Consider the following 26,886-nt stretch of genomic DNA (forward strand, 5'->3'; position numbering starts at 1 on the left):
TTTCTCTGAATAAAACGTCTGTAGTGTTATGTAGCTTTGTCTTTGCAGTAACCTGGTGTGCACACATCTTCAGGTACTCAGGAAAGAGAACGTCCTCAATATAAATAAATGTGTAATTTTTTTCTGAGTGTATTTTTAAGATATCAAGTTAAAGATGTTAAATCAGACAAAATAGGCTTCATATTAGCTTAAGCTGAGCTATAAGATGTGTGTATGCACAGATAGAGGTCGTAGGTTTGATCCCACTCCCTATGTTGCTCTTATGTAGCTGCTAAAGGAATGAATAAAGTATCCTTAGACAATTAAATGACCCTCAACTTGGTTTCCTTATCAGAATATTTACTTTTAGCATCAAAACTTCAACACAAAGATCCTGTACACTTATAGAAAACTGTCTTTTTACATATAAAGTTATGCTAACAGGATTTATTCTCTATATTTTTTTTGAAATCTTTTTATTTAACTTTTTTCTCCACATTTAATTCACACATCACAACATGTATCAACCACAAGATCGACAAACGCCTGCACCACGTGGAAGCGTACATTTCATGTTTGTTGTGGAACTCCCTGCCCATGCAGCCACCTCAGGACCCCACCGACCGTGGATGCTTTTCAGAAACACTTAAAGACCTTCTTCTTTAAAGAGGCTTTTAACTTACTTTAATTTAAGTACTGCTTTTTTTTTTTTTATTCAAGTTTGTTCCCTTCCTTTTTACTGTGTGCCTGTAGCACTTTGAGATTTCCTGAAATTAAAAGTGTGTTATAAATAAAATGTATTATTATTATTATTATTATTATTATTATTATTATTATTATTATTATTATTAAACACAATTTAACAAGACAATCCAAGCCCAATATTCTAACAGATGTACAACTAAAATATACAAATACAACAACATATGTATTTAAAGCAAAGCAAAGCAAGACAGGACAATCTTTTAGAATAGATTTTATTTTTTATTGGTTTTTAAAGCTCTTAATGGTCTTGGGCCTTCTTATTTATCAGATTTGCTTTTATCATATGAGCCAGTGAGAGCCCTCAGATCTTCAGGTAGTGGACTTTTAATTGTACCAAACGTAAAAACTAAGACCCAGCTTTTTATTATCACGGCCCACGCCTGTGGAACACCCTGCCTGAGGATCTGAGGGCTGCACAGAGCATAAACATTTTTAAAAGCAAACTCAAGACCTACCTTTTTAGTCTTGCTTTTAATTAAGTTTTATTTTTATTCTTAACAGTTTTATTTATTATCTATTTCAAATGTAGTCACTTTTATTCTACTTTATTTATTTATTTACTTATTTATTTATTTTAAGTCTAGCATCTTATTTTCTTTTAATGGTTTAATATTTTAGTCTTTTATTATCTTAGAAATGTATTTTACTTTGGTGATTTTAATTTCCTGTTTTGAGTTTTAACATCTTATTTTACCTCAAGTGTTTCCTCATTAAGATAACATGAGAGCGTTTCCTCAGTTCGTTCAGCAAATTATTTAGATTTTTTTATTTATTTATTTTTATTTATTTTATTGTTTTTATTACTTTTGTTGCATATTGTGTTGTTAACCTTAGGATTGTGGGGTGGGTTTGGGGTCCGGGCTGGGGCTGGGATCTTTTTCTTAATTTATTCTATTTTAAGTTGTTTTTCTTGTACAGCACTTTGTGTTACAATGTCATTGTATGAAAAGCGCTTTATAAATAAAGTCTGATTGATTGATTGACTGAAAACAAGACCGCAAAATTAATAAATAAATACAAGAAAAAGAGGGGGGCGGGTTTTGCAGACACCCTGAGGTTGGGAGTAGAGGTCCAGGGAACCCAGATAGAATGTTCACTGTTTAGAAGCTAAAAGTAAAAGAGGAAAGAGATTAAGAGAGGAAGGGTTTCCAGACTTTAAAAATTGTGTGTACTGAGCCCTTAATAGAGTCTTTCAAGCTTGAGATGGGCAATTACGCTCGCTGCCCACTAAAAGTCGAGCTAATAGTGACAGAAAGGTGAAAGGCATCACACTGTGTTCCTGGAGCTGGGGGCAACTCCAAATAATGCAATAATTAGGTCAGGCTGTATCTCCTAACTACAAATAGTGGAGAATGTTTCAAAGATGGCCGACCAGTAATTGAACTCTATATATGTTCAGATTCTGACTCTGTTAAATGAGAAGAAGTGACTGATCTGGATAAAAATAAATCTATAGGTATGCTGTTATTTTAAAACAAAGGGAAGTTAGTTTGATGCAACACAACACACAGATAGAAGTCAGTTCACAGCAGTGTAGTGTATTACATGGGAAAGTTTGTATCAGCAAACAAGATGTCCATTGGTTAACTTATGAGAGTCTTCCCTTTCTGCAGGCAGCAGCAGCACTAAGGTTTATACCGTGTTTAAGATATTTCAAATAAGAGTCTGAATCATCACCAAACAACTCGCAGACTGAGGTTTGAATCTCAGGGCACCAGATCCCTCATCTTGAAATGATTAAACTTAGAATGAATTGACCCAAATCTGAGGCCAACTGTTTTCCTGTGTTTCATTTCTGAGCATTGTTTCTCTCTTTTCCTCCTTTGGCCGTTCTGTTAAATGTTTGGCAGAAGCAGCCGTTTGTCTGTGGCCGACCGGCTTTATTCTCCACAAATGTCGAGGTGTTGTTGTGACAATAAAGCAATGAAGGGAGACACAGAGGTAGAAACACACTGATGGAGGCAGACAGAGCAGAGATCAGGAGCTGGTGTTGTGTTATGAGATGTGATTAAATCTGGTTAAAGTGTATTCAGATGTGACTGAGTGGACTGACTGTCGCTGTGTTCTCTTGTAGGCCAACCATCGGTGGAAAGTACTGTCTGGGGGAGAGGAAGCGCTTCAGGTCCTGTAATATTGATGTGAGTAAATCACCTGTTATCATAATTCATATTATTTCACACTGACTGGTCATTATCTGATTAAAGTGGATGGCAAAAATCAATAACAACTCTGAAATGTTAGAGATAAAAATAGAACACAATAAAACTGTGATTCAGAAATCATTGATTTTGGGTTGCTGCTTGAACTCAGTAGTTACAGAGACTATAGTCCTCAAAGCAGGCGGCCCTAGTTTCAGATTTAAATTCGGATCACTTCCAGATTACCATTAAAAACTGATGTATTCCAGGTGAGGTGGGCACCTGTTGCTTCATTTCTTGATTTGTGATATACATCATTTTTTTATTTTGTTTAAACTATTTATTTATTTATTTTATTTAAGTTTATTGTACTTTTTTATTAATTTCATTTTTTAGAATTATATTTATTTTTAATATGTATTTTTTTATTTTGTAGTATTTCATTTTTATATATTTTTTAATTTATTTTTCTTTAAAGTTTATTGTATCTATTTCCATTAATTTATTTTATTATTCTAATTATTATTATTTTTGATTATATTTATGTATTTATTTATTTTGTATTATTATTTTTTTTTATATATTTGTTTATTTATTTTGTCTGTATTTATTAATTTTAAATTTTATCCTTACTTTTCTGCACTTGTTTATTTAATTTATTTTAATTTAATATTTGTGCATAAGATCTGCCTCTGAGTCTAACGGATGCGTTGTTGTTTTTTTGTTGCGATGGCTGAGTCTAATAAAAAGAAGTGAAAAAAAAAATATATTTTTTTTTTAATTCAACCTTCAATCTGACACCCTTTGCAGAAAGTCATTCCCCATCCTCTTCCCAGTTTCCTACTCAATCCATCGTCTTATCATGTGAATAAAAGCACAAAATGCCCCAAAATAATCTTTAAAATAGAAATCATCAATTTCGGTGTTTCAGTTTTGGAGCCCAGTAGACTCCAGCATGGTTCGATTGTATCACATAAGATCTCTTCAGATCTTAAACAACGTGGAAAAAGTATTTGACAGAGATCACCTAAATATGCAGCCATTGTATGTGACTTGTTTGTGTAGTGTGTGTGTGTACTGCATATTAATGCGCTTGTATTTTCTGTATGTATATGTGTGTGTTTCAGGAGTGTGCTCCAGGCTCCCGGGATTTCCGAGAGATTCAGTGCTCTAATTTTGACAGCGTTTCTTTCCGTGGAAAGTTTTACACCTGGAGGCCGTACAGAGGGGGTGAGTGAGTCACTGATCTCTGCGTAACTTCATTTGTTTTAAATCTTCTTTCAGTAGGGATCTCATCTGAAGGTTGTGTCCTTGCCCTGAACACCACTGTCAGCTCGTGTTTGATGGGGAGTTGGTTGACTCTACTCAGGGGCTACTCTGTAGTGGCCTACGTCATCGTGAGCCCTACATACTCTCGTCCGTTACAGCGCTGCAATACTCCGCCTAAATGTGATTCCTGTGCTAGTCAAATCAGCAGAGTCCAGTCCTGCTGTGTTCTCTGCTGCTTATGCAAAGGAAACAATGATGACTGAATCTGAGTGTATCATGTTGGAGTTAGAGCGAATACATTTATTAGCTGCCCTGCAATTATTGCAAAGAAGAAAAGAGAGAAGACAGAAAGTACTGCTGCTGATTCAGTTTTTGCAGAAGACCGTAAATGTTGAAAATGCAGGAGATATAATGCTACCCAGTGGACCAATCACAGGGCTTGCAGTCTGCGTTTCAACATGTAGAAGCATTTTTTGAGGAGATGCACATCAGGATACGTACGTCAGCTTCTATGTAGGTACAGGGTGGCGTGTGCCACGGTGTAGATTCAACATAGAAGTATTCATCAGGCTTCAGGGATGAGAAATTAACAGGACGAGGATGTTAAGCTGCTGTTTGCATTCAAAGAACAGAGGTTTAAGTACAGCAAATATGGACATACGTTGACTTTTAAAATAAAAGTAGATCAGTAAAATAGGGGAGGAGGAGAATGATAATAAAGGTGAACAGATGAAAGTAGACAGGAAGATGTCGGCCAACAATTGAAGACAGGAGACGAACAGAAGTCAGGAGTATGAGCGGTGTGTGTGCATGTTTGTGTGCAGAGAGAGAGAGACACAGGAGAAAGTGAATTGAAGCTGCAGACTCTCCCTTGTCTGGCCCACAGATGCTGGCTGCAGAGAGCCATGCATCCCAGAATGCCTTGCGAGAATTCCTCGCTCCTGATGAGCACTACACTAGACGCAAAAGATAAATACTTTCAACGACATAACTGCCTTTAATCTAGCCCTCCAAAAACATAATGGCTAACAGAGATGGCTGGCCAGCTGAGTCCAACTTCAGGCAACAAGTGCTCCTTTCATCAAGTCAGCTGATTTTACAATGGAAATCCCTTGCAGCTGTTAAAATAGGAACAGTGCCATAGACTCTGCCCCGTGTTGGGGCCAGATCACACCGCCAAGCCCCTTCCCTGTCCTCTGCAGGCCTCTCTCTCTCCCTCTCTCTCTCCCTCTCTCTCTCTCCCTCTCTCTCTCTCTCTCTCTCTCTCTCTCTCTCTCTCTCTCCTCAAACTCTCATTTCAGCTTTCCTGCTTTCTCTTTCAGTCCTCCTGCTCAGCTTTCTCTTTCGTTGTCCTCTCTGCACTCTTCTTCGTGTTATTCTCCACTTCTTACACTTCATTTAGTTTAAAATTATGCAATCTGTGTCTCGTATCTGTCCTGACAGAAAGAAAGGAATGAAAGGAACCAGAACTTTCCTCTCAGCTCAGGCAGCCAAAGACAGTTTGTTAAGAGAGGTGATATTTGTAGCTTTTAAACAAGCTGCTCCAACACCCTTCACATTTGTATAGCTGCAAGCCATGACTACCTTGCCAATGCTCGGCACCATGGGAATTGTAGTTTTCCATAGTCTATGTATTTTCTTTTAATCTGTTAGCCATGCCAGCACGTACCCTCTCTCTCTCTCTCTCTCTCTCTCTCTCTCTCTCTCTCTCTCTCTCTCTCTCTCTCTCTCTCCCTCCTCTCTCTCTCTCTCTCTCTCTCTCTCTCTCTCTCTCTCTCTCTCTCTCTCTCTCTCTCTCTCTCTCTCTCTCTCTCTCTCTCTCTCTCTCTCTCTCTCTCTCTCTCTCTCTCTCTCTCTCTCTCTCTCTCAGCACATACTGTACCTGCTTCAGCTCTGCCAGCACAAACAAACACAGAACCAGACTGATGTCAACAGCCACTCAAAAAGTGGAGCTGCTGGCGAGCAGCACAGATGAATGAAGGATATATACCACTTGGCTGGCTTGGGGAAGACCTCTGGCAACTGTGTGTGTACGTGTGTGTGTACGTGTGTGTGTACGTGTGTGTGTACGTGTGTGTGTGTTCCGGTAGTGAAAGGCAAAGATGGAAAATAGAGTGAAAGGAGTTGGGTTTATTCATGCAACTGCACAACGTATTGTACTTTGTGTGTGTTTACAGGTGTCTAGTGACATTAAGGCTGCTCTCCTCCTTTATAACTGAAGGAACATGGGTCAAACTACCAAATTAGAATACATGCATGATCATTTTCTTTCTAACATGGTGTGTCATGCTGGTAATATATGTGTAAAGTTTGAAGTTTGCTTTTAATTAGCAGAGATGAGATGATTAGCCGAGTTGAGAAGGAACTTCAGAGTCACTGAACTTTCCAAAACTGAGTGTTCTCTTAAGCCAGTATAATAAACTGTTACTCTGTAGACTCTGCTGCTTAGATAGCAAGCAAATACAGTTCCTCGAGGGTCCACATAAGGCTGACTCCAGAAACACCAGAAACCACATACACACCCATTCAAAGAAGATGATCTTTACAGCAGAAATCAACATGTTTACAGCCTGGTTCAAAAGGTGGTTTGGGTCTGAGTAGCTCATTTCTCTTTCGGCACACACTGTACAGGGGGTGAATTTTTTCATAATTCAGCATTTTAGAACAGGGATTCCCAAACTTTTCAGCCCGCAACCCCCAAAATAAAGGTGCAAAAAACTCACAACCCCCTCTGTTCCTCAGTGATTTAATGTGGCTTCATTTAGCTGGTCTGCAGAAAATGACCCTACCTATATGAGCATGTGTCTGTGTTTCCTGTGCCGTTATGAATGAACCTGCTGCTACTGATGCTTTTGATAATTAACTGCTCACTAACCCTAAACTTAGGAGTCATCTGGCAACAAAGAAAGGCAGAAAACTCATTACCTTTTCTATTTTCAAGGTTTAATTTCAAGTTTAGCTACTATTTTTGTCAGTATTTTTTACTATAATGGGTAAAATGTACTAATTTTAGATAAAAAAAACATTCTGGAAGACAACTCACGACCCCCCATTTGTGTCACGGGACTCACCAGGGGGTCCCGACCCACACTTTGGGAACCCCTGGTTTAAAAGATACCAAGATTATGAGTTTGCATTTTTAGAGGCACAGCTAACTTGACTGACAGGCAGGAACACTGTAGCTGTAAGTGAGAAGGCCTAAGAGCTCGCCTCAACTCCACCGAAGTTAGGGTTGAGTCAGCATTTCCAATATGGCAACAGCCGACGATTGGCATCAAATCTCAGCTTCAGGAACAAATGGGTGACGTCACAGAGACTACGTCCTCTCACCAGCACAATATGAAGGTCCCCATTGAGGTAGTATTTTGCCTTTTACAGTGAGAGAAGATGGAGGCATGTCATACATATTTATATACATTAAATGATAGAGACTCAAAATTTATTTTGAATCCGAAACTCGTGGATTTTGACTGGAAGTAAACTTTTGTTGCTTGTTTGGATTCAGTGTAATGTCCATATTTCATATATCTTAACGTGTCGTAAGAACCTGTCCACAAACCCTGTTGGTATCAGCTTCTCGATAGGCCCATCCTCAGTGCAGTGCATCTGTGAATGCACGTATTGCAGTAGCATTCAGCGATAGCTTCCCCTGTATGTGTACGAGTGAAGCCTAATCACAGTCAGCTGCTTGTTCTCTGGTTGTCAACACTTACAAAATGAATCCCACTCCCCTGCAGATGCTTTTTCTCTCTCATCCTCCTCTGTCTCTCTGCACTCTGTGAAAGCATGTGAACATGTGCTAAGGACGTGCAACAAGTCACGCATGTAAAAATGACACATCATACTATAAACTACTCGAGTGTTACAGCTTGTGTTGCAGAGCTCAGTTTAATACAGACGAAAAACAGAAACAGATCTGACGCCGTGTTGTTTTCTGTCAACATAGTAATGTTTTTAAGGATCTTCATGTCAGGGGTCAAAGGTCAGGCAGCTTGATGCTGAAGTTAGGTTCTATAATTCAGCTGTTCTGCAGGAACCCAGACTCAAACAATTATATAATTTAGGATGTTTGCTTTAGCTATGACTGCAGAATAAGGATGGGACTAGATTTTTGAATCCTTGAATATTCCCTCACTTATTAAAAATCAGTTATCTCATTTTAAAAGTAACATTTTTCACCGTTTTCACCGGTGCCTGTTTGTAATACGGTATTCCTGCCAGACAGTGGCTAAAGAGCGTCTTAAAGCTGTTTGCTAACCGCATTACGTAACAGAAGAAGAAGAAAGCTAACTGCATTAAATAGCAGTACGTATGATTGCTGAATAGATGCCAGTGATTATCAAATACTATTTGGGCTTGAAATGATACCAATAATCTGGACAATGATATGTTTGTTATTATCTGATGAGAACTATTGGGTTATGATTTTCTCTTAAATCAAATCAGGTAAAGAAGTCATCAAAACAGTCTGACACAAAGTCTAATGTAAATCTGTGTGTGCCTGTGTGTTACATCCCTCACTGTTGTGTCTATAAAGCCATTTCTATACTCATCTGACCACTCAAAGCACTTTTAAATTACAAGTAACATTCACACCAGCTCCAATAACAAACTGTAGCACCCCACCCATATGGATGTATTTGTATGTATGCAATATTGTATTGTTTGTTCGTCTGTGTGAAGCCAGAGTACATTTTTGAGTCCATTGAGAGACAAATGCTCTACCCCTGAGCCTCATTTGACCATTTGATGTGTGTGATGTGTGAATGCAGGTCTGCTGCAATGAGACGAAAGAGTTTTTGTCACTGTGGGTTATTGTTTTGATCTGTTAAACTGAAGATGTGTCTGTCATTGTGTGTGTGTGTGTGTAGGTGGTGTAAAGCCCTGCTCTCTGAACTGCCTGGCTGAAGGATACAACTTCTACACCGAGCGTGCTCCAGCTGTGGTGGACGGCACACCTTGCCGTGACGACTCTCTGGATGTGTGTGTCAACGGAGAGTGCAAGGTGAGATAGACCTCTCTGTTTACATGCGTGTGTTAGTGTGTGTGTGTGTGTGTGTTTGATTGGAGTACTTCCTGTGAGCTGCTGCATGTGAGCGGACAGCTGAAGCCGAAAACATCAGAAGAGACGGAGATTAAATCTGAGATGTGTTGTTTGACCTCGCTCTCTGGACTCTGGATGACCGCCACTGTTTACACTCTGACTGCTGACGGTCAGAACAATCAGCTCCTCAAACAAACACACACCTTAACTCGTTTTTTTCCTCTTGATCTGAAAACCTGTAACTGCTCCTCATACTGATGCAGCAGAGACCACATGAAGCAGCAGCAGCAGGTCCTCAGAATCTATGTTGACACCCATATTTTTAAAAAAAGCTCTGAAAAAAACTTCAAGCCAAGAGCGTGCAGCGTACTCGGTTTCTGTAGCTCTGCAGTTATTTCCACTTCTTGTTTGTTTTGGATGAAGCTCCTCTCCAAAAAGAAAGTCGAGGTTTTGGATGTTGGGAAAAATGTGTGAGGGCAGAGGGAAGAAGACCTCAAACTCTCCATCTTCAGGATATCCAGCTTGTAGTTCTGTGGTTTGCTTGTTGGTGTCGTGCCAACATATTTCATTTTTTTAGCTCTTGCCCCCGATGATCCAGCTTTATTTTGAGTGTCTCAGAGATTAAAGGGATGGCCAGAGTCCCTGACTTATTTAAAAAAAGGATTTTGTTTATCAACATCATCGGTCTCTCTGTTCTCTCCTCCTCCTCTCTCTTTTCTCCTCCTCTGCTTGACTCAGTTTTGCTCTGGAGGAACTCAGTGACCCCCCAACTCAGCTGTTAGTCTGACTGTCTGCACTGCAGGCAGGCTTTCATTCACTCCAGTCTTATTATCTCGCTCTCTCTCTTCCTTTTCTGACATTCATTCTGCTCATTTCTCTCACTCATGTTTTTTTCCTCCCTTAATGCTTTCCAGTCTGCAATCCAGCGTCTCTCTCTCTCTCTCTCCTTCAGCCCTATCATCTTACCTCTCTCAGATTTTATGTACACCTTAAACTTCAAACACACTGTGGAGACATCTATGTCTGCAGTCTGTAGCCTCACGCTGGCTCCAGAACCAAAGTCGGGGTCTGACCGTGAGTGGAGGGCTGACGGAGAGGGAGAGGAGTCAGGGAATTAGAAGAAGGACCTGGGAACAGATGGTGTAGTTGGACACAACATGCCGCTGCAGACACAAAGCACGACTGCCAGAGCTCCCTTTTCCCGGATCTGTTGGACAAATAATAGAGGACCAGATTTACTTAAAAAATGGTGTTGAGTTTTGGTATTCAGCGCCTGATTTACTGAGTCAGCAGTTCATTACGCAGCCAGCTCCTGGACTGGGCCTCATATTAAACCTGAAAAACAGACACCCATCTGAGTATTAATACAGCAGGAGACAGTAAACATGTGTATGTTAAAAAAACAAGATCAAGTGGAGAACAAAACAACAAGTGGAGCAGTTTAAAATATTGATGATATGGATGTTAATGCTGTCAAATTCAAAAAAATGTCTTCATGAAACAAAGACGTGTAGAAGGATGGTTCAGGATCCACTCCTTATTAGTCTTTGTATTTAATACACATCACTTTTCTCACTACTGTCACCCTGGAGACTCTGTAAGATCCACTCTGTGCTAAGTTTGAACCTCCTGCAGACAGTTTTCTCACTAAATTGACCGTAGAATACCCTGTTACTTCTTCAAATTCAGCAGAATACATAATGAACCAATTTGAAAACATTCCCTATTATTTGCATGATCATCCCCAATATGCATCAATGGAGACGAGTGTTCCCTGCAGTCACAGCACAAATAAAATGAGTGCATCTGCAAGGTAATCCAGCAAACGTATGGAGGGACAGAGGGTTGCATCTTTGCTTAAACAACATGCAGTAAACTGATTGATATCGTACGTCACTTAAACAACGTTTGGCTTTATGTGACATGAAACTTACCAGGTAGATCCAGGTGAAGCTGAGCTAGCTACACGTTTGGAGGATGGATGGTTCAACTGTTGAGGCCTAGTCTTAGTTTACACGAGAGCAGCCCCAGTCAAAATGGAAGTCTTGGGGCTCCGTGGCGATAGTCCTAATCGCAGAGGTTGCAGGTTCAGCTCCTGGCTTCAACCATTTGTTGCATGTCTTTTCCCCCGCTCTCTACTCCCCACATTCCCTGTCTCTCTTCAGATGTACTATCAATAAAGGTAAAATGCCAAAAAAAACATAACTTTAAAAAATGGAAGTCTTTCCTTTCATAACATGACAACACAAAAATGACTGAAAGCTCTGGAGAATGCGTGCTGTTATAGTAGTTGTTGGTGGATGTGCTTCTGTTTTTGTGCTTTTAACTTTGTAATGAAACATCAGCAAGCACAACACACCTGCACATAAAGCCTTCCTTTAACTGAGGTGAGCGTGCTTGAAAAGCATTAACTTTGTCTGGAGAAGCATTAATACACTAATAGTCGACTCATAGCTGAGATTGGGATCGGGATATTACTGCTGTTATCAGTTACATTCTTTCTGCTTAGTTGTTCTATCGGTGATACTGTCTGTATGAAGAAACAAGACGCCTCCATCCTTCTTAAATTCACAACTTAAACAAATCCAACAGACAAGCATTGAGCAAATCCAACTGAAGCAAATGCAGAAGTGTTAAAAACTGCAGTTCCTCGAGTGTCCACTTGAGGCCAGCTCCCGAAGTACTGGAAACCACATACACACCTATTCAAAAAAGTCGATCTTTACAGCAAAATATTTGAGATACAGCTGATTTAATAGACAGGTGGGAACACTGTAGCTGTCATTGAGGAGGCTCAAAGCCAGCCTCTTTACCTCACTCCACAGAAGTTAGGTTCAGTATTTCTAATATGGCACCCGCCGACGACAGGCTTCATAACAGGACTTCAAAAACAGATGGGGGACATCACGGATACTACGTCCCTTATTATACAGTCTATGGGTGAATCACAGATTTAGCTCTGATCTGTGATATAATCCATGTGATACTAAAAATAAACCAAAGCTTCATTATCCCACTTCACAGTAAACAACTGTCATATGAACACATGAGAATGAGAGCAGTCGCTGTTTATTCTCTAAACTTTTGTTTAGGTTTGTTTCACTGTTAAAGAGTTTGAGTCAAACCACCTGCTCTGCTCATCATGAGAGTTATTCATGTCGACAGCTCTGAGTTTAGCAACCTAAGAGCATTATGTCTGCTCAGGATCACAAATCACATCTGGACTTACCATCTGATCTTTCTGTGTTTTGTGAAAGACGTCTGGAAGACATTAGAGGTAATCCCTCAGCCCGGCCTCTGACACCTCTCCACTTACTGACTGTGCCCCTTCACCCATGACCCCGAGTGACCCTGCTGCTCACTCCTTTCTCCCTTCTCGCAGCACGTAGGCTGTGACCGTATCCTCGCCTCAGACGTTCGCGAGGACCGCTGTCGGATCTGCGGGGGTGACGGGAGCAGCTGTGTGTCTGTGGAGGGACTCTTCAACGACTCGCTGCCAGAAGGAGGTACAGAACAAAAACACACAACCCGTCTCATTCCTTTTGGTGCAGCAGAGGTTTCTGCTCACATAGATGAATATTCTGTCTTTAGTTTATTGGCCCGGGGTTGAGGTGATTTAAAGTGGATTTGGAGCTGACTCTACTCTCATGAGAGTCAGATTACTTTAACATGAGGCATTTACCATGAGAGGTTATGTAACATAATTGTTCTGTAGTTTGAAAAATGTGCACATGCAACATTTGGATTCTGAAACTCTGGATTGGAAAGCTGCCTCGCTATGTGAGTTAAGATACCCCAGACATTTAAAATATATCCATAATCGTCTGTTGACATGCAAACACTGTTCACAGCAGCATACTTTTACAGTTTTGTTTTACTGGAGCCAACAAAGCTTCCTAAATCGGCGAGAAGTAATTTATTCCAGCACCTGCTGTACTTTGGGTATTTCTGAATGTGTTAAGATGAATAATGATTATTATTATATACAGCAGTTAAAGGTCCCATGCAATGAAAAACAAGATATTTCTTGATTATACATGTATAGAAATAAAATGAAGTCACCCAGCTTTGCAACCCTGGAAACAAAGCTTCTAAGATAAGATAAGATACTCCTTTATTCGTCCCACAACGGGGAAATTCCTAGAGTTACAGCAGCAAACAAGAAAGTGTACAGTACAAGAATTTCAACAAGAATATATATAGAATAGAAATGTTCATCAGAGACGACAGCTTGGCCATAATTCTCGTGTCAGCCACCACCTCCACAGGGTCCAGGACTGAGCTGGCCTTCTTCACCAGTTAGTTCAGTCTTGCTCTCCTGTATCCTGTCCGCTCACAGCAGGTGAAATCCTTCCAATGTGGCGTTCACGTTCGGTGTTAGCTCTGTTAGCATGATGCTACTCTGCCAGTATTCCCTCTGGTGCTGGGTTAGCTCGTCCACCTAATCGTAGATAGATCTCACATTCCTCACAACGGTGGGTGGAAGGACAGGTCGATGTCGTCTATTTTTAGCTTGCAGTACAAGCACGTCATCCTTGCCTACTTCTCCTCAGCTCACAGGGAACATTGGACCTAGCATCGTTTAGCATCGACATGCTACGGGCTGCTAACAGCTGATCTCCCACACAGGAACAAAAATAGCAAAAACCCCACTGCAAACGTAGCCAGTTTGGTGTCTATGGCCAACAAATGAGTCATTAAAAGTCCTGACAGGCTCCAAATACAAAGAGAACTAAACAGATATGAAAATAAGTCGAAAAAAGAACAACAAAGAGAGAGCTGCTGCAACAAGCAGCCACTCGAGCGGCGCTAAGCAACGGAAAAGGTTATTCTACAAGGTGATTCAAGTTTCCTCCTGTGGTGATGTAACAACAGGAGTGATTTGCATTGGCCGGCATACGAAACCACTCCCACTCCATAAGCTTCCAGTTTCATCCTACGCTGTTGTGGTTTTGCTTCAGTGTTCCAGACTCAAGATGTCTAAGGTCGGAGTAAGACACGCCAACTGCTCTATTGTTGTGTCTACATTCAGTCCCAGCACTGGAGACCAAAAGGAAACTGTGGATGTGTTTTATTTTAACAACAATGTGCCGGCCCACAGATGGTGCTAATTTGTCTGTTTGTGCCAACCGCTTCATCTCAGACTGTTGCAACAACAAAGGGTCGACCACATAAATTTACTAACAAAAGAAAAATAGGAATAACACTCATATTTCAGTATACCGCACAGAGACATGCTGTTTGAAGTGTTGCAGCTGCTGTTGTAAAAGAAGGGCACATGAACGGACCAGTGTGAGCAATTTGACTCACAACAAACATGAACAAGTCTGCCGCCAGTGCATCTTCATATTTTACTAACTGTGATATTAGAGAAATATGAAGTTAAACACAGAATCCCTGCGTCTGCAAAATGAAAGAAAAGCTGGCAGATGAGAATAAAATGCAGAATAAATGCCCGTCATCATAACTGCCGATAGATCTGACTAAAATAACTCCTGTTTATTCCTTGACCTTGGTTTTCTTCTCTGATTTATTCCTGTTGCTTGTTTGACAGTTTTAGATGAGATATTTCATCTGCAGCCCAGACAGCATCAAACGGAGTAGTTTGGCATTAATAAAAACAAGTATGAAAACATGTTTAAAGGCAATGACCGGCACCATTTTACAACTAATCAATCAAAGACCCAACATCAAGACAGGATCAGATCCAGTCCCATTTTACAGACAGGACTCAGTCTGATCTCATCTTAATCCACCATGAGCAGAGCACTTTGCAGCATTTAGCAAGTTACAGTGGCAAGGACAAACTTCCTTTAACAGGCAGAAACCTCCAGCAGGACCAGACTCATGTTAGACACACATCTGCTGAGACCGTGTTGGAGAGAGATGATAGAGGGAGATGAAGAGAGAGAGAGATGATAGTGGTGAGATGGATAGAAGTAGTTGTAGCAGCTGGAGTCTGACACGTCCACAGCAGCAGAGATCCAGAGGAACCTACGAGACAAGGGAGCTCAGAGACTCCAGAAAGGTCTATGGTTATAACTTTAATGGGAAAGGAAGAGTTAAAGTAAGTGACAGGCAGACAGAGGAGAGACAGGATCCCAGTGTGTTAGTTCCCCCGGCAGTCTAAGCATATAGCAGCATAACTAAGAGCTGGTCCAAGCCCGAGCTAGCTCTAACTATAAGCTTTATCAAAAAGGAAAGTTTGAAGCCTACTCTTATAAGTAGAGAGGGTTTCTGCCTCCCGGACCCTGACTGGTAGATGATTCCAAAGGAGAGGTATGCCTGATAGCTACAACAGCTTAAAGGCTCTGTTGTAGTATGATGTCAAGAAAGCAAGTGCAAGTCAGCAGTGTCCTACCAGTCTCTTCCTCCTCCCCTGGCCTTCAGTTCACAGAGCTCCACAATCAAGCTAATTGATTTGTAAAGTGTTGAGGCAAATAAGAAAAGAGGAAGAATCAAACATGTCATGGAAGCTGCAGAAGTTTTAAAGACTCAATGCTTCCTTCGTCACAAGCAGCTTGGCCAACGCACTTTTCTATAAGGGTGGTCTAGCATCTAGAGGTTACACATACTCATACTCATGCTCACAAACCCAATATGGTGCACACAATATAAAATGGAAGATGTATGTCAAGGAATTATAGAGTAAACGACAACATTGATTTCTTTTGGGACAAATTAACACAGACAAAAGAAGAGGGCCTGTAACAGAGCCTTGAGGAACACCTCAAGACAGAAATAATAATGTTGGACAGAGGTCTGAAACCACTGAAGACGAGTTCACTTTATCTAATTTGATATATAAATCATGAAGTGCATGAAGCATCAAGTAAGTATATAAATGAATAGATATTTCTAAATATTATATACAGATTCACAACATCAGCTTTTCTTGAGCCAACCCGAGATTTTAAAGAGAGCAAAAGAAGCCTCTCAGCTCTCTGCAGTCAAATATAAGTATACACATATACATACCATACACTGTACACACATGCATATATTTATCCTCCAGCCACCCACGGACACGTGGCAGATAGATTTAGTTGAGGTCCAACCAGTGTGGCTTGAGGTCCGCCTGCTTTTGAAACTATTCTGGGTCACATTTCTCCCCACAACACCAACTTAAGAGTTTCTCACCCAACTGTCAACACCGCTCACCCCCCTCTAGGATTCCTCAGAGGGGACGCACCCTGAGCAGGCAGCTGTGCCGGGACCACAATGACCAGGCCGGTCTGTCAACCAAGCTGAGCTCTCAACTACCCTTGAAATATCGGACATTAGCGCTGGCTTAAGAAAACTCATTAGTGGGGCTAAAGTTGTAGCGCTGGTCGTTAGGTTGTGTGTGTTTGGTGATTTGGCGATGGTATCCATGGTCACTGCTATTATAAGACAATGTCCCTTCAGTGTTCTGCTTATACAGATCTTGCAGGGATGAAATCCAGAACCACAGAAGCCTTTTTGCATCAGTCCTTGAAGGCGACAAGGTTATCCAGAACTGGTCTTCATGCATAAAAACTTTGAAATGCTCCTTTAAAGAGTTATTGCTTTTTATCTCACACAAACACTGAATTATAGGAGCTGCATCTCTTTGATTTAGGCAGCAGAATGAGCACAGTGTGGTCAGCCGCTGGTGGACACCAAACTTCACACCCTGATGTGATTGTTAAACACCTCATTCTAAAACCAAGAGTATATAACTGCTGCTATAACGACTTCATTGTTTGACGGGACGTGCTCCTTTTCAACCCTGAGAGCACGGGGTAAGGCCGGTCACTGATGTTTGCTGGTTACTTTTGGACATATTTAGTTTTTTGGCATTTATTTCCTAAATGCCAAAAAAAATCCCTAAAAGTCCAAACTCAGTTGACGTCAGCTGTTGTAAAGTTTGGTCTAATCTGTAGCCAACTGAAACCCAGGGGTTAGATTAGAGGCTTACTCAGAACATTTTATGACTCTTAGAATAACTCCGTCATGTCTACAAAAAGATTCGTCAATCAATCAATCTTTATTTATAAAGCGCCAAATCACAACAAACAATATTTAAAGACTGTTTCCAAACAGAGCAGGTCTAGACCGTACTCTATGTTCTATTATTAATAAAGACCCAACATCAAGACATCATCTGCAGTCAGGCTAAGCAGGTTGGCTTGGATGTCGCTCTCCTAAGCAACATCTTCCAGCTTCTCCTGGAGACCCCAAAGTGTTCCCAGGGCAGATGAGATACCAATGTGTAGTCCCGCTGTGTGCTCTGGGTCTGCCCTCGGGTCTCCTCCCAGTTGGACGTGCCTGGAAATCCTCCAAAAGCAGACCCCCTGGGAGGCATCTTCTTTATTTACATAGTGCCAAATCACAACAAATGTTATCCTCAGACTCTTTCCAAACAGAGCAGGTCTAGACCGTACTCTATGTTCTATTATTAACAAAGACCCAACATCAAGACAGGATCAGATCCAGTCCCATCTTACAGACAGGACTCAGTCTGATCTCATCTTAATCCACCATGAGCAGAGCACTTTGCAGCATTTAGCAAGTTACAGTGGCAAGGACAAACTTCCTTTAACAGGCAGAAACCTCCAGCAGGACCAGACTCATGTTAGACACACATCTGCTGAGACCGTGTTGGAGAGAGGGATAGAGGGAGATGAAGAGAGAGAGAGAGATGATAGTGAAGAGATGGATAGTAGTAGTTGTAGCAGCTGGAGTCTGGCACGTCCACAGCAGCAGAGATCCAGAGGAACCTACGAGACAAGGGAGCTCAGGGACTCCAGAAAGGTCTATGGTTAGTAACTTTAATGGGACAGGGAGAGTTAAAGTAAGTGACAGGCAGACAGAGGGGAGAGACAGGATCCCAGTGTGTCAGTCTAAGCCTATAGCAGCATAACTAAGAGCTAGTCCAAGCCTGATCCAGCTCTAACTATGAGCTTTATCAAAAAGGAAAGCTTGAAGCCAACTCTTAAAAGTAGAGAGGGTGTCTGCCTCCTGGACCCTGACCATTAGATGATTCCAAAGGAGAGGTATGCCTGATAACTGAAGGCTCGACCTCCCATACTACTAGATGTACAGTAACAGTTGATAGTGGTGAGAGTTGTAGAAGCTGGGGTTGGGCACTTCCACAGCAGCAGGTCAGAGCAAACCTACGAGACAAGGGAGCTCAGGGACTCCAGAAAGGTCAATGGTTAGTAACTTTAAAGGGACAGGGAGAGTTAAAGTAAGTGATAGGCAGAGAGAGGAGAGAGATAGGATTCAGTTCCCCCAGCAGTCTAAGTCTATAGCAGCATAACTAAGAGCTGGTCCAAGCCTGAGCCAGCTCTAACTATAAGCTTTATCAAAAAGGAAAGTTGTCAGTCTGCTCTATTTGTGATCTCTCTGAACCCTTCAACCCTTTAGCCGGAGCTTCACCTCTCTGATTTAAATAAGCTATTAAATGATCAAATCTACATTGTAAAAACAGACGTGCATGACTAATGGAGTTCCTTGCTGGGTGACTTCATTCTTACTCTGTGCCCTCTGCTTGGACCCAGTAATGTCCCTTTAAGTGTCTTTCCATCTGTGTCTCTGGTGAGCAGTGAAGGGTTACTGAAGAGTCAGAGGTTTGCAGCTCTCCTTCTCTCTCTGTTCACCCCACACGTCCTTTATTGTCAACAAAAGAACACAATTTTCTCGCTCTCTTTATTTCCCTCTCTATCTGCTATGGTGGCCAAAACCCTCAAACTCTGTCCCTCTAATCTTCCACGCCTCCATCTAGAAGCCCCGAGCCAGGTCAGTCACTCCTCTAAGAGCTGCACGCAGAGGTCAGGAGCCAAGCCTCTCCTTTCCTCTTGCGGTGAGAGCGCTGGAAGGAATTGTTTCATTCCTTCATATTTTTTCAATTCCTTCTTCCTCTAGTGGGGCTGAAGTTATTTCCAGGGCTGCAGTGGCTGGTCCGCTGGCAGGACAGCCGACCAGAGCTGAGTAAAAACAGAGCGAGGAAGAGGTGAGATGAGCGTAAAAAGAAAAAGGGAGAAACGGCCAAAACAGATGGAGGGAGAGGAGAGGAGGAGAAGAGGAGAGGAGTATAGCCGGGCGGCTCTTGGCCTATTTCTCGCTCTCTAGCAAAGAGCAGAGCGGGGCAGCTGAGCGGGGCTGCCCAGGAATGCAGCTGGAATCTGAAGCCTCTGCTTAGTCCATTGACGTCCCACAGAGATTAACACTACTTATGCATCAGCCCCTCTGACCCCCTGACCCCGGACGAATAAACCTCCTTCACTCTTCCTTCACTTTTGTTGACTTTGTGTTGATCTGTTTGTGTCGCAGGTTATGAAGAAGTGGTCAGGATCCCTAAAGGCTCCGTTTTCATCCACATACAAGAACTCAACATCTCCTTAAACTATCTGGGTAAGGTTTGTGATGACATGTGTTTGGTTTAATTGCTTGTCAAAGTACATAATTAAGAAAGATGAGCTCTATGACAGGAACCACAAAACACTACCGCACACTGACGGCTTGATTATTTATTTTAATGAGTTTTGAAGCTTTAAGGTGTGCCCCATTTTTAAGACAGTATGTGTCAGCTGTTTTCACTCCAAACTTTAGATTTTAATTAATGAGAGCTGGATGCCACTTAGGTGCTTAGTTCCAGTGTAATACATTTTTTTCTTAAGTTATATTTTTGGCCCTTTTGCCTTTATTTGATAGGACAGCTGAAGGGAGACAGAAAATGTGGGGAGTAGAGAGCGGGGGAAGACATGCAGGAAATGGTCGACCGGCTGGGAATCAAACCGTTGACCCCTGCAACGAGGACTGTAGCCTCTGTATTTCATTTTTTATGTATTAGTTTATTTGACAGGGGCCATGCAAAACAAAAACTGTTAAGCCAGAGTTAGCTATAAGCCAATTTTCATCTGTGGTCCCTGGGCAGGAAGATGTTAACAAATGTACAATACAAACGATAAAAAAAACATACTAGCATTTAAAACAATACATAGACTACTCAACACAGTCCATCACTAATAACAACACATTTAAAATTAAATTTCATTGTCTCTAATTTGATGCATTCAGATGAGCACATGATTGTTTTTCCTTGAGCCATAATTTTAGTTTACTTTTATATGTATCTATGTATGTGGGGCGCTTAGACCGCGAGGCCACCAGCGCCCCGTAATACTATTTTTAATTCAGGCAAAATGGTACAAAGGAATCCATCGTTGAGTCAGATTACACTTAGACCTTTCTACCTGTTAGAGCTGACCTGACCTTTTTAGATTTTTGGGAATGAATAAGATGAAAAAAGATGAAAAAATAGTTGGGGTAGTGTTTTCTGATCTTTTTACTTCACTAGATTAAGTGATAAGTTATTAAGTTCCTACTTTACACTTTTAATTTACTGTTAACCTTCTGTTTTTGTTTATTCCAATTGTTTAATTTACTTTGTTTTTGCTTGATTGCTTGTCTTTTATAGTTGTGATTCTTAGAATTAGTTAGCCACACCATTTCTAAGTTGTTCTGCCTGATTGAGGTCCAGTATCGAAACGTTTCCATTCAAATTTTCATTTGCAAGTTGGACAGTGTGCAGGATTCTTGCAATTACAAATGGCTATCATAAAATGTCACAAAGTATAAGGTCCAGGCTCTATAAATTATCACCAGACCAGATGCTGATAGTTTATTTATTAAGGTAATCAAGACCTGCCATCTCATTTTCAGGAGGGTCCTGAAAAATCTTGTTGTGGCCTGTTCTAATATTGCAATACTTCCAAATGTAATTAAGTCTGGGGTTAATCTTCTTGCTTCATGCACGAGACAAGCAATACAAGTCAAGTCAAGTCAACTTTATTTATATAGCACATTTAAAAACAACCAGTGTTGGCCAAAGTGCTTTACAAGGTAAAAAAGTAAAAAGCACTTGAAGACAACAATAAACAACAACATATCAGGATATTAATGTCCTCTTCACGAGGAGAAGGCCGAAGAGAAGAGATGTGTCTTCAACAAAGATTTAAAACATTTAACAGTGGGGGGGCGATCTTAATTGGAGTGGCAAGCCATCCCAGAGCTTGGAGGCCGCTGCTGCAAAGGCTCAGTCCCCCTGGGTTTTAAGGCGACTTTTAGGCACATCCAGGAGCAGCTGGTTAATACATTATGAAGGCAGTAGTTCTAGCTCTTATAAAATGCAATAACCAAACGTTATAGCTGTCTGGTGTTGCAAAACCTGTCATTAAAATGTTTAGGAATCAACAATAGGACGTATTTTAAGGAGCAGGCATCATCAGCTGGGTTGGATGTAGGCCTTTTGCTTGAGCTGCTACTTTGCAGAACTTCCTGAGACAAGACTAATGTTGCTCATCTTAATGCGACCAATCACAAACTGATATTTCCTGAAGGAGCAGACCTCAGGAAGAATCAAACTACTTCTCCTTATTTCACTCTTTGATTACTGCTTGTGTTTCTTCCCCTCACCTCACCTTCCTCTCCTCTGTGATCCAGTGCTGAAGAGTAAAGGAGACCAATACTTCATCAATGGGAAGCTGACCATTGACACACCACGCAGGTTCGACGTCGCAGGGACCGTCTTCCATTACAGGCGGCCCACTGATGGACCAGAAACTCTGGAGGCTCTGGGGCCAACAAACATGACCCTGATTGTCATGGTGAGACTGAGACGACCTCTCAAAACAACAGAAATGTCCAAGATGTTCCATCACTGTGTGTTTAATGTGTGTGTGTTTGTGTGTGTGTGAAGGTGCTGGTGAGGGAGGAGAACCCAGGGATCCATTATCGCTTCAACCCCCCACTGAGCAGGGACCCTCAAAACGGCTTTGCCTGGCACTACACATCCTGGTCCCGCTGCTCAGCTCTCTGTGCTGGAGGTACACACACATCACACACAACACACACATCACACACATCACACACAACACATCACTGAGGTGGATGTTACTTTTATTACCTTCAAGAAAAAGCTGAACCCTTAATCTAACGGTTAACCTCATTTTGTCCCCAGACTACGTGGTTAGTCTTCATGATGCGATTGCCTGAGAAGGTTTATGTCCCTGTAATAAGATTCAGTCCACAAAGTGAAGTCTTTCCTCCAGGCCAGTAAACTGCCTGGCATAAAACTTGTGTGTAATACTAACAAGTTGTGGTCCAACCACATCTGTCACTCCGTATAAATCCCTGCTTCAAATTTAGTTTGGTCCATGGAGGTCCTCAAAGTGGAGTATTTGTGGAGTCCATGTTCAGGCCACAGCCTCTGACGTACAAACAGTTACAGGGTTTGTTCTGCTGGTTAACATAAAGACAAACTCTTACACTTCCTGCTCAGTTTTTGTGGACACTTATTCTTGAATATACAATCTTATTACCCGGCTGTCTTACTTTTCTTCTGGCTGTGTAAGATGCTTGATTCTGATTGGTCAAAACCCCTTTGACAACGGTTATTAACTTTCACTAACATGAGCAACGCCAGAGGCAAACTGATCACACGTCATGTCAAATCAATCAGCGCAAAAGAGTTCCAGCACATTTTGCTTCTGCTTGTGGACACCACAGACCGTAAGGTGAGGTACAACCATTAGCTAGCTAGTTAGTATCCAGGTAACAAGTGTTGTGGTAGTTAACCATACATTGTCCCTTGCATAACTTACTCATTTTGATCTCAGTGATACGGGAGGATCCAAACCTGAAAAGGGACAAAGCATCCAAACAATGAAGACTAAATGCAGCTGTCTTATTTGTGTGTTCGTTTCTCCTCTCTGCTCAGGTGTGCAGATTCAGCAGGTGGTGTGCAGGAAGCAAGGAGATCACTCGATCGTCTACAACCACTTCTGTGATAAGAAGAACAAACCCAAAGAGAAGAGACGAACCTGTAACACTGAGCCATGCTCCCCTACGTGAGTAATGGAGAGCATCTGTGAAGTAACTCACTTTCCTCGTCAGCTTTGCTTTAAATGTTGTCTAGATATCCTGTTTTCCCTCACTGAATTATGTGATACTGATTAACAACAAACAAACTGTCTTCAGCTGGTGGACAGGAGAGTGGTCGGAGTGCAGCCGCAGCTGTAACGGCGGCCTGCGGACTCGGGAGGTTTTATGTAAAAGGAGGATCTCCACGGCCGAGGAGAAGGTCCTGGATGACTCCGCCTGCTCCTCCCTGCGCCCGTCTCTCACTGAGCCCTGCAGCAACCACAGCTGCCCCCCTGAGTGGCTGGCCCTGGACTGGTCAGAGGTAGTTAGCTGTGTTTCCATTATTCATGAACTCCTGCAGTGCTTAGTTGTAAACTCATGGCTGAATTTGAACCGTTACACAAGTTTTCTGCAGGATTCCTCTCAGATGAAGAAATAGTTTATTTTCCACTTGAACCTGAGAAACCTGCCGACCGGCCAAGAGTTGTGATCGTACCTCAATCGTGAAATACACAACAGAGGCACAGAGCAGACAGATACACAATGAACACAGTGTTACAGCTGAGAGTACTTCAGGGAATCCCCAAACTACTTGTATTTACCTGATGACCTTTAGCTGATTTATTTCCTTTTTCTTTTTAATGCATCAACAACAGTACGCCTGAAAAGTCCCCCTTCTCTGATTCCTCTTTGTCCTGAAGCCAGACTGTTTTTTAAAGTTCAGGATGAGTTGAAAAAGATCAAATGTGGTTATTAAAAAGTGCTTCATGCTACATTTTTCAGGAATAAAGTCCAAGTGCTTTTCAGGAACAAACCATGCTGCTGACTGTGTTTCTCTCGCAGACACTGCCCTCTGCTGAACAGAGAGAGAACATCTCTCTCTGCTTTCTTATGACCGCAGTGACCCCCTGCTGCACCCTCCCTCCTGATTTTTTTCCCTTTTTTCTCCCTCTTTTTTTTTTCCATCTCCCGCTCTGCCCTCAGTGCACGCCCAGCTGTGGTCCTGGCTACAGGCACCGTGTGGTCTTGTGTAAGAGCGGAGAGAGTGGGGAGACGCTGCCAGAGTCCAAGTGCCCCAAACACGGCCGGCCCACCTCCAGGGTGCGCTGCAACCTCCAGCGCTGCCCTCCCCCTCAGTGGGTGACTGGTCACTGGGGAGAGGTGAGCCATGCTTTTGGTTTATGGTCACAGCAGAGCATCTTAATCCATTTAAGTGTACATTTGAATGTGACTAAAACACCCAGTTCAAATGTTTGTGTCACTTTGTGTGTTTTAGTGTTCGGCCAAGTGTGGTCTGGGTCAGCAGATGCGCTCGGTGCAGTGTCTAACCCACGTCGGCCAGCCGTCCAATGAGTGTCTGGAACATCAGCGGCCAGCAGCCATGCAGCAGTGCAAGAGCAAATGTGACCTCAGTCTGCCCGTCAATACTGACAACCCTGAAGGTCAGAGGTCAAAGTTCACACACGAAAGTCTTTCTAGCTAAGGTGTTTCATTTGGAGTCTGTCACACATTTGGTGAGCTGGATACAGTGAAGACAAATTTCAAAGTTACAATGTTACAATGTCATTTAGCAGACGCTTTTATCCAAAGCAACGTACATACAAGCAGAAGAACACAAGCAAAGATCTAGACATGAGGAAACAAGATCAGTAAGACTAACAAAGTGCTTCAAGTCCATTTGGGTGCAGGTACTGCCAAGCAGTGTAAAGGCAATCTACAATGAAGCAACCAAACAATTTAAGACCTTCCATTATCATCATCAACAATTAACATCACCACAATAATGACCAAAGTACCAAGTGCTGGGTCACTCCAGACCTGAACACAGACTTCCAGAGTAGATCAGGACAGTGTGAGTCAACTGTAGCTGGAAGACATGATCTGCCACTGGGGACAACAGTGGAGAACAGTCTAGCTAAGTGCATAGTGCTTCCTAAAGAGCTGGGTCTTTAGCTGTCTTTTGAAAGTAGAGAGGGACTCTGCAGATCGAATGGAGTTGGCCAATTCATTCCACCATTTAGGGGCAACAGAAGAAAAGAGTCCAGCTAGTCTGCTAAAGTCTGTACATGAAGTTTCTGAGTTACCTCTCTGATCAGATTTCAAGATTCGATCAATAATTTCCATTGCTTACAGAAATAAAGATAAAAAAAGTTTATTTTTATGCAAAAATTAATGTTTTCCAACACTTTAAACAAGACTCTAAAGGATTGCAGCACATTTGCACCATTTTTTGTTAGTAACAGACATTAAAAAGAGATATAGAATAATAACATGTGCATCTACTTTCATCTCCAGTTATAGTCTGCGTATCTAGAACTACTTATTTCTAGTTATTCTTGCATGCATTAAATCAGAATCTGTCTTTAAACAATTAAAAAATGACGATGTTTTAATATTCTGAATGAAATCCTGCACATTTTGAAACACTGAGCTGTAATAATCAGTCAGTATGAGTGCAGTATTTCAGCTGTTCTTCGTCTCTCATCCCACAGAGTGTAAAGATGTGAACACTGTGGCCTACTGCCCCATGGTGCTCAGGTTCAAGTTCTGCAGCCGTCCGTATTTCAGGCAAATGTGCTGCAAGACGTGCCAGGGACACTGACCACACGGACACACAGCCTGCCTCTCTGGGGTCACGCACACACACTCACTCACAGTAAACCTGAAAACCCTCCCACTGAGCCTTTTACAGCAGCCCTCACACTGCCTCCGTCAGAGGAGGGTTAACCGGGACGCTGTCAGACTGACACCCGGTCCCGTTACTGGACCTTTTTCTAGCCCGAGCCAGTCTCCTCTCTGGTGCCGGGCTGAGTTTTACATTCCACTGGAGGGGAGGGCTGCTGAAACCTGGAGAGACATCGTTTCTCTAAGGATGAACTCTCTGTCTCTCAAAACGATCCCTCTGTTGTAATATTTTGGTGCTACTATATTTCAGTTTGGCCGCAGGGTTGGTCTCCGTACTCTCTCACACCTGGATGTCAACAGGTGATACTTGTTTAGTCATGAATTTAAGAAATCCACTTTGTAAAGAAAATGATTTTCCAGATATCTTCGTCCATAAAAAGGAACATCATACGTTATAAATGAAAGGTTTGTTTTTGTTATCTAATAGTTCTTACTTGACCACGATGTTTTTATGCCTTTGTTTCGTATCAGACGTATTCATTGAGTCCTCCTCGCTGTTACTCGGCTGAAGTATGAGCAGAGTTTGAATTGCACAAAGTGTCAGCAGTTGGAGGACTTGTGTGTGTTTTATGTTTGTGTTGATGTGATTTGACTTGATTTCTCTGTGGAAGCTATAAATGAGTCGCTGCAGTGAAGCCGCCATCGTCTTGCCATTTTGGTTCGTTCGCTAAAATGCTATCAGCTCTACAGAAACACGGGACACACAGTGACACGGTCAGCGTGTGTAAAACCAGTGCTAACTCACAGGGACATTTTCACATAGGAGCCGTGTCCACTAAGGCGTTTTGTTTTTGTGCTGGGAGCGCCCACGACCTCAATTTCAGAGCCCTTCTCACCAGTGTACAGTCACAAAAGTAGTCCCACGGCACTTCAGTTTTTTAAGCAGTGTTTCTAATGCTATGTGTGCTTCATACTTGCTTTCATTCAAGGGCATTTCATCAAGAAACTGTAAAAACTGTTGATAGAAATCATGTCAGAGCATTAGCAGCATCTCTAAACTTTGAAATTGTACCTTCATATAACAAACTTTTCTCAGGCTGTTTTTGAAACGGCCTGCTGCATACTACCTACTAATGTAGTATTCAGTAGGTACTGCCTACTACATACTGCGTTTGAATT

The 26,886-nt window shown here is 41.9% G+C and overlaps 1 protein-coding gene across 1 annotated transcript in view; it reads left to right on the forward strand.

Annotated features, from left to right (window-relative positions):
* The window catches only part of adamts10 (ADAM metallopeptidase with thrombospondin type 1 motif, 10), a 64,861-nt gene extending 38,279 nt beyond the window's left edge, over positions 1–26,582 (forward strand). Inside the window, exons 15-26 of the mRNA XM_034700245.1 lie at positions 2,819–2,882; positions 4,010–4,112; positions 9,023–9,156; positions 12,578–12,701; positions 19,492–19,572; positions 21,664–21,827; positions 21,920–22,046; positions 22,940–23,069; positions 23,200–23,404; positions 24,067–24,243; positions 24,359–24,524; positions 25,575–26,582. Of these exons, the coding sequence (XP_034556136.1) occupies positions 2,819–2,882; positions 4,010–4,112; positions 9,023–9,156; positions 12,578–12,701; positions 19,492–19,572; positions 21,664–21,827; positions 21,920–22,046; positions 22,940–23,069; positions 23,200–23,404; positions 24,067–24,243; positions 24,359–24,524; positions 25,575–25,684 (1,585 nt within the window). The 3' untranslated portion in view covers positions 25,685–26,582. The remainder of the gene's footprint in view (positions 1–2,818; positions 2,883–4,009; positions 4,113–9,022; positions 9,157–12,577; positions 12,702–19,491; positions 19,573–21,663; positions 21,828–21,919; positions 22,047–22,939; positions 23,070–23,199; positions 23,405–24,066; positions 24,244–24,358; positions 24,525–25,574) is intronic.
* The last annotated feature ends 304 nt before the right edge of the window (positions 26,583–26,886 follow it).

Source organism: Notolabrus celidotus, chromosome 2 (genome assembly GCF_009762535.1).
Source record: "Notolabrus celidotus isolate fNotCel1 chromosome 2, fNotCel1.pri, whole genome shotgun sequence".
Classification (NCBI taxonomy): domain Eukaryota; kingdom Metazoa; phylum Chordata; class Actinopteri; order Labriformes; family Labridae; genus Notolabrus; species Notolabrus celidotus.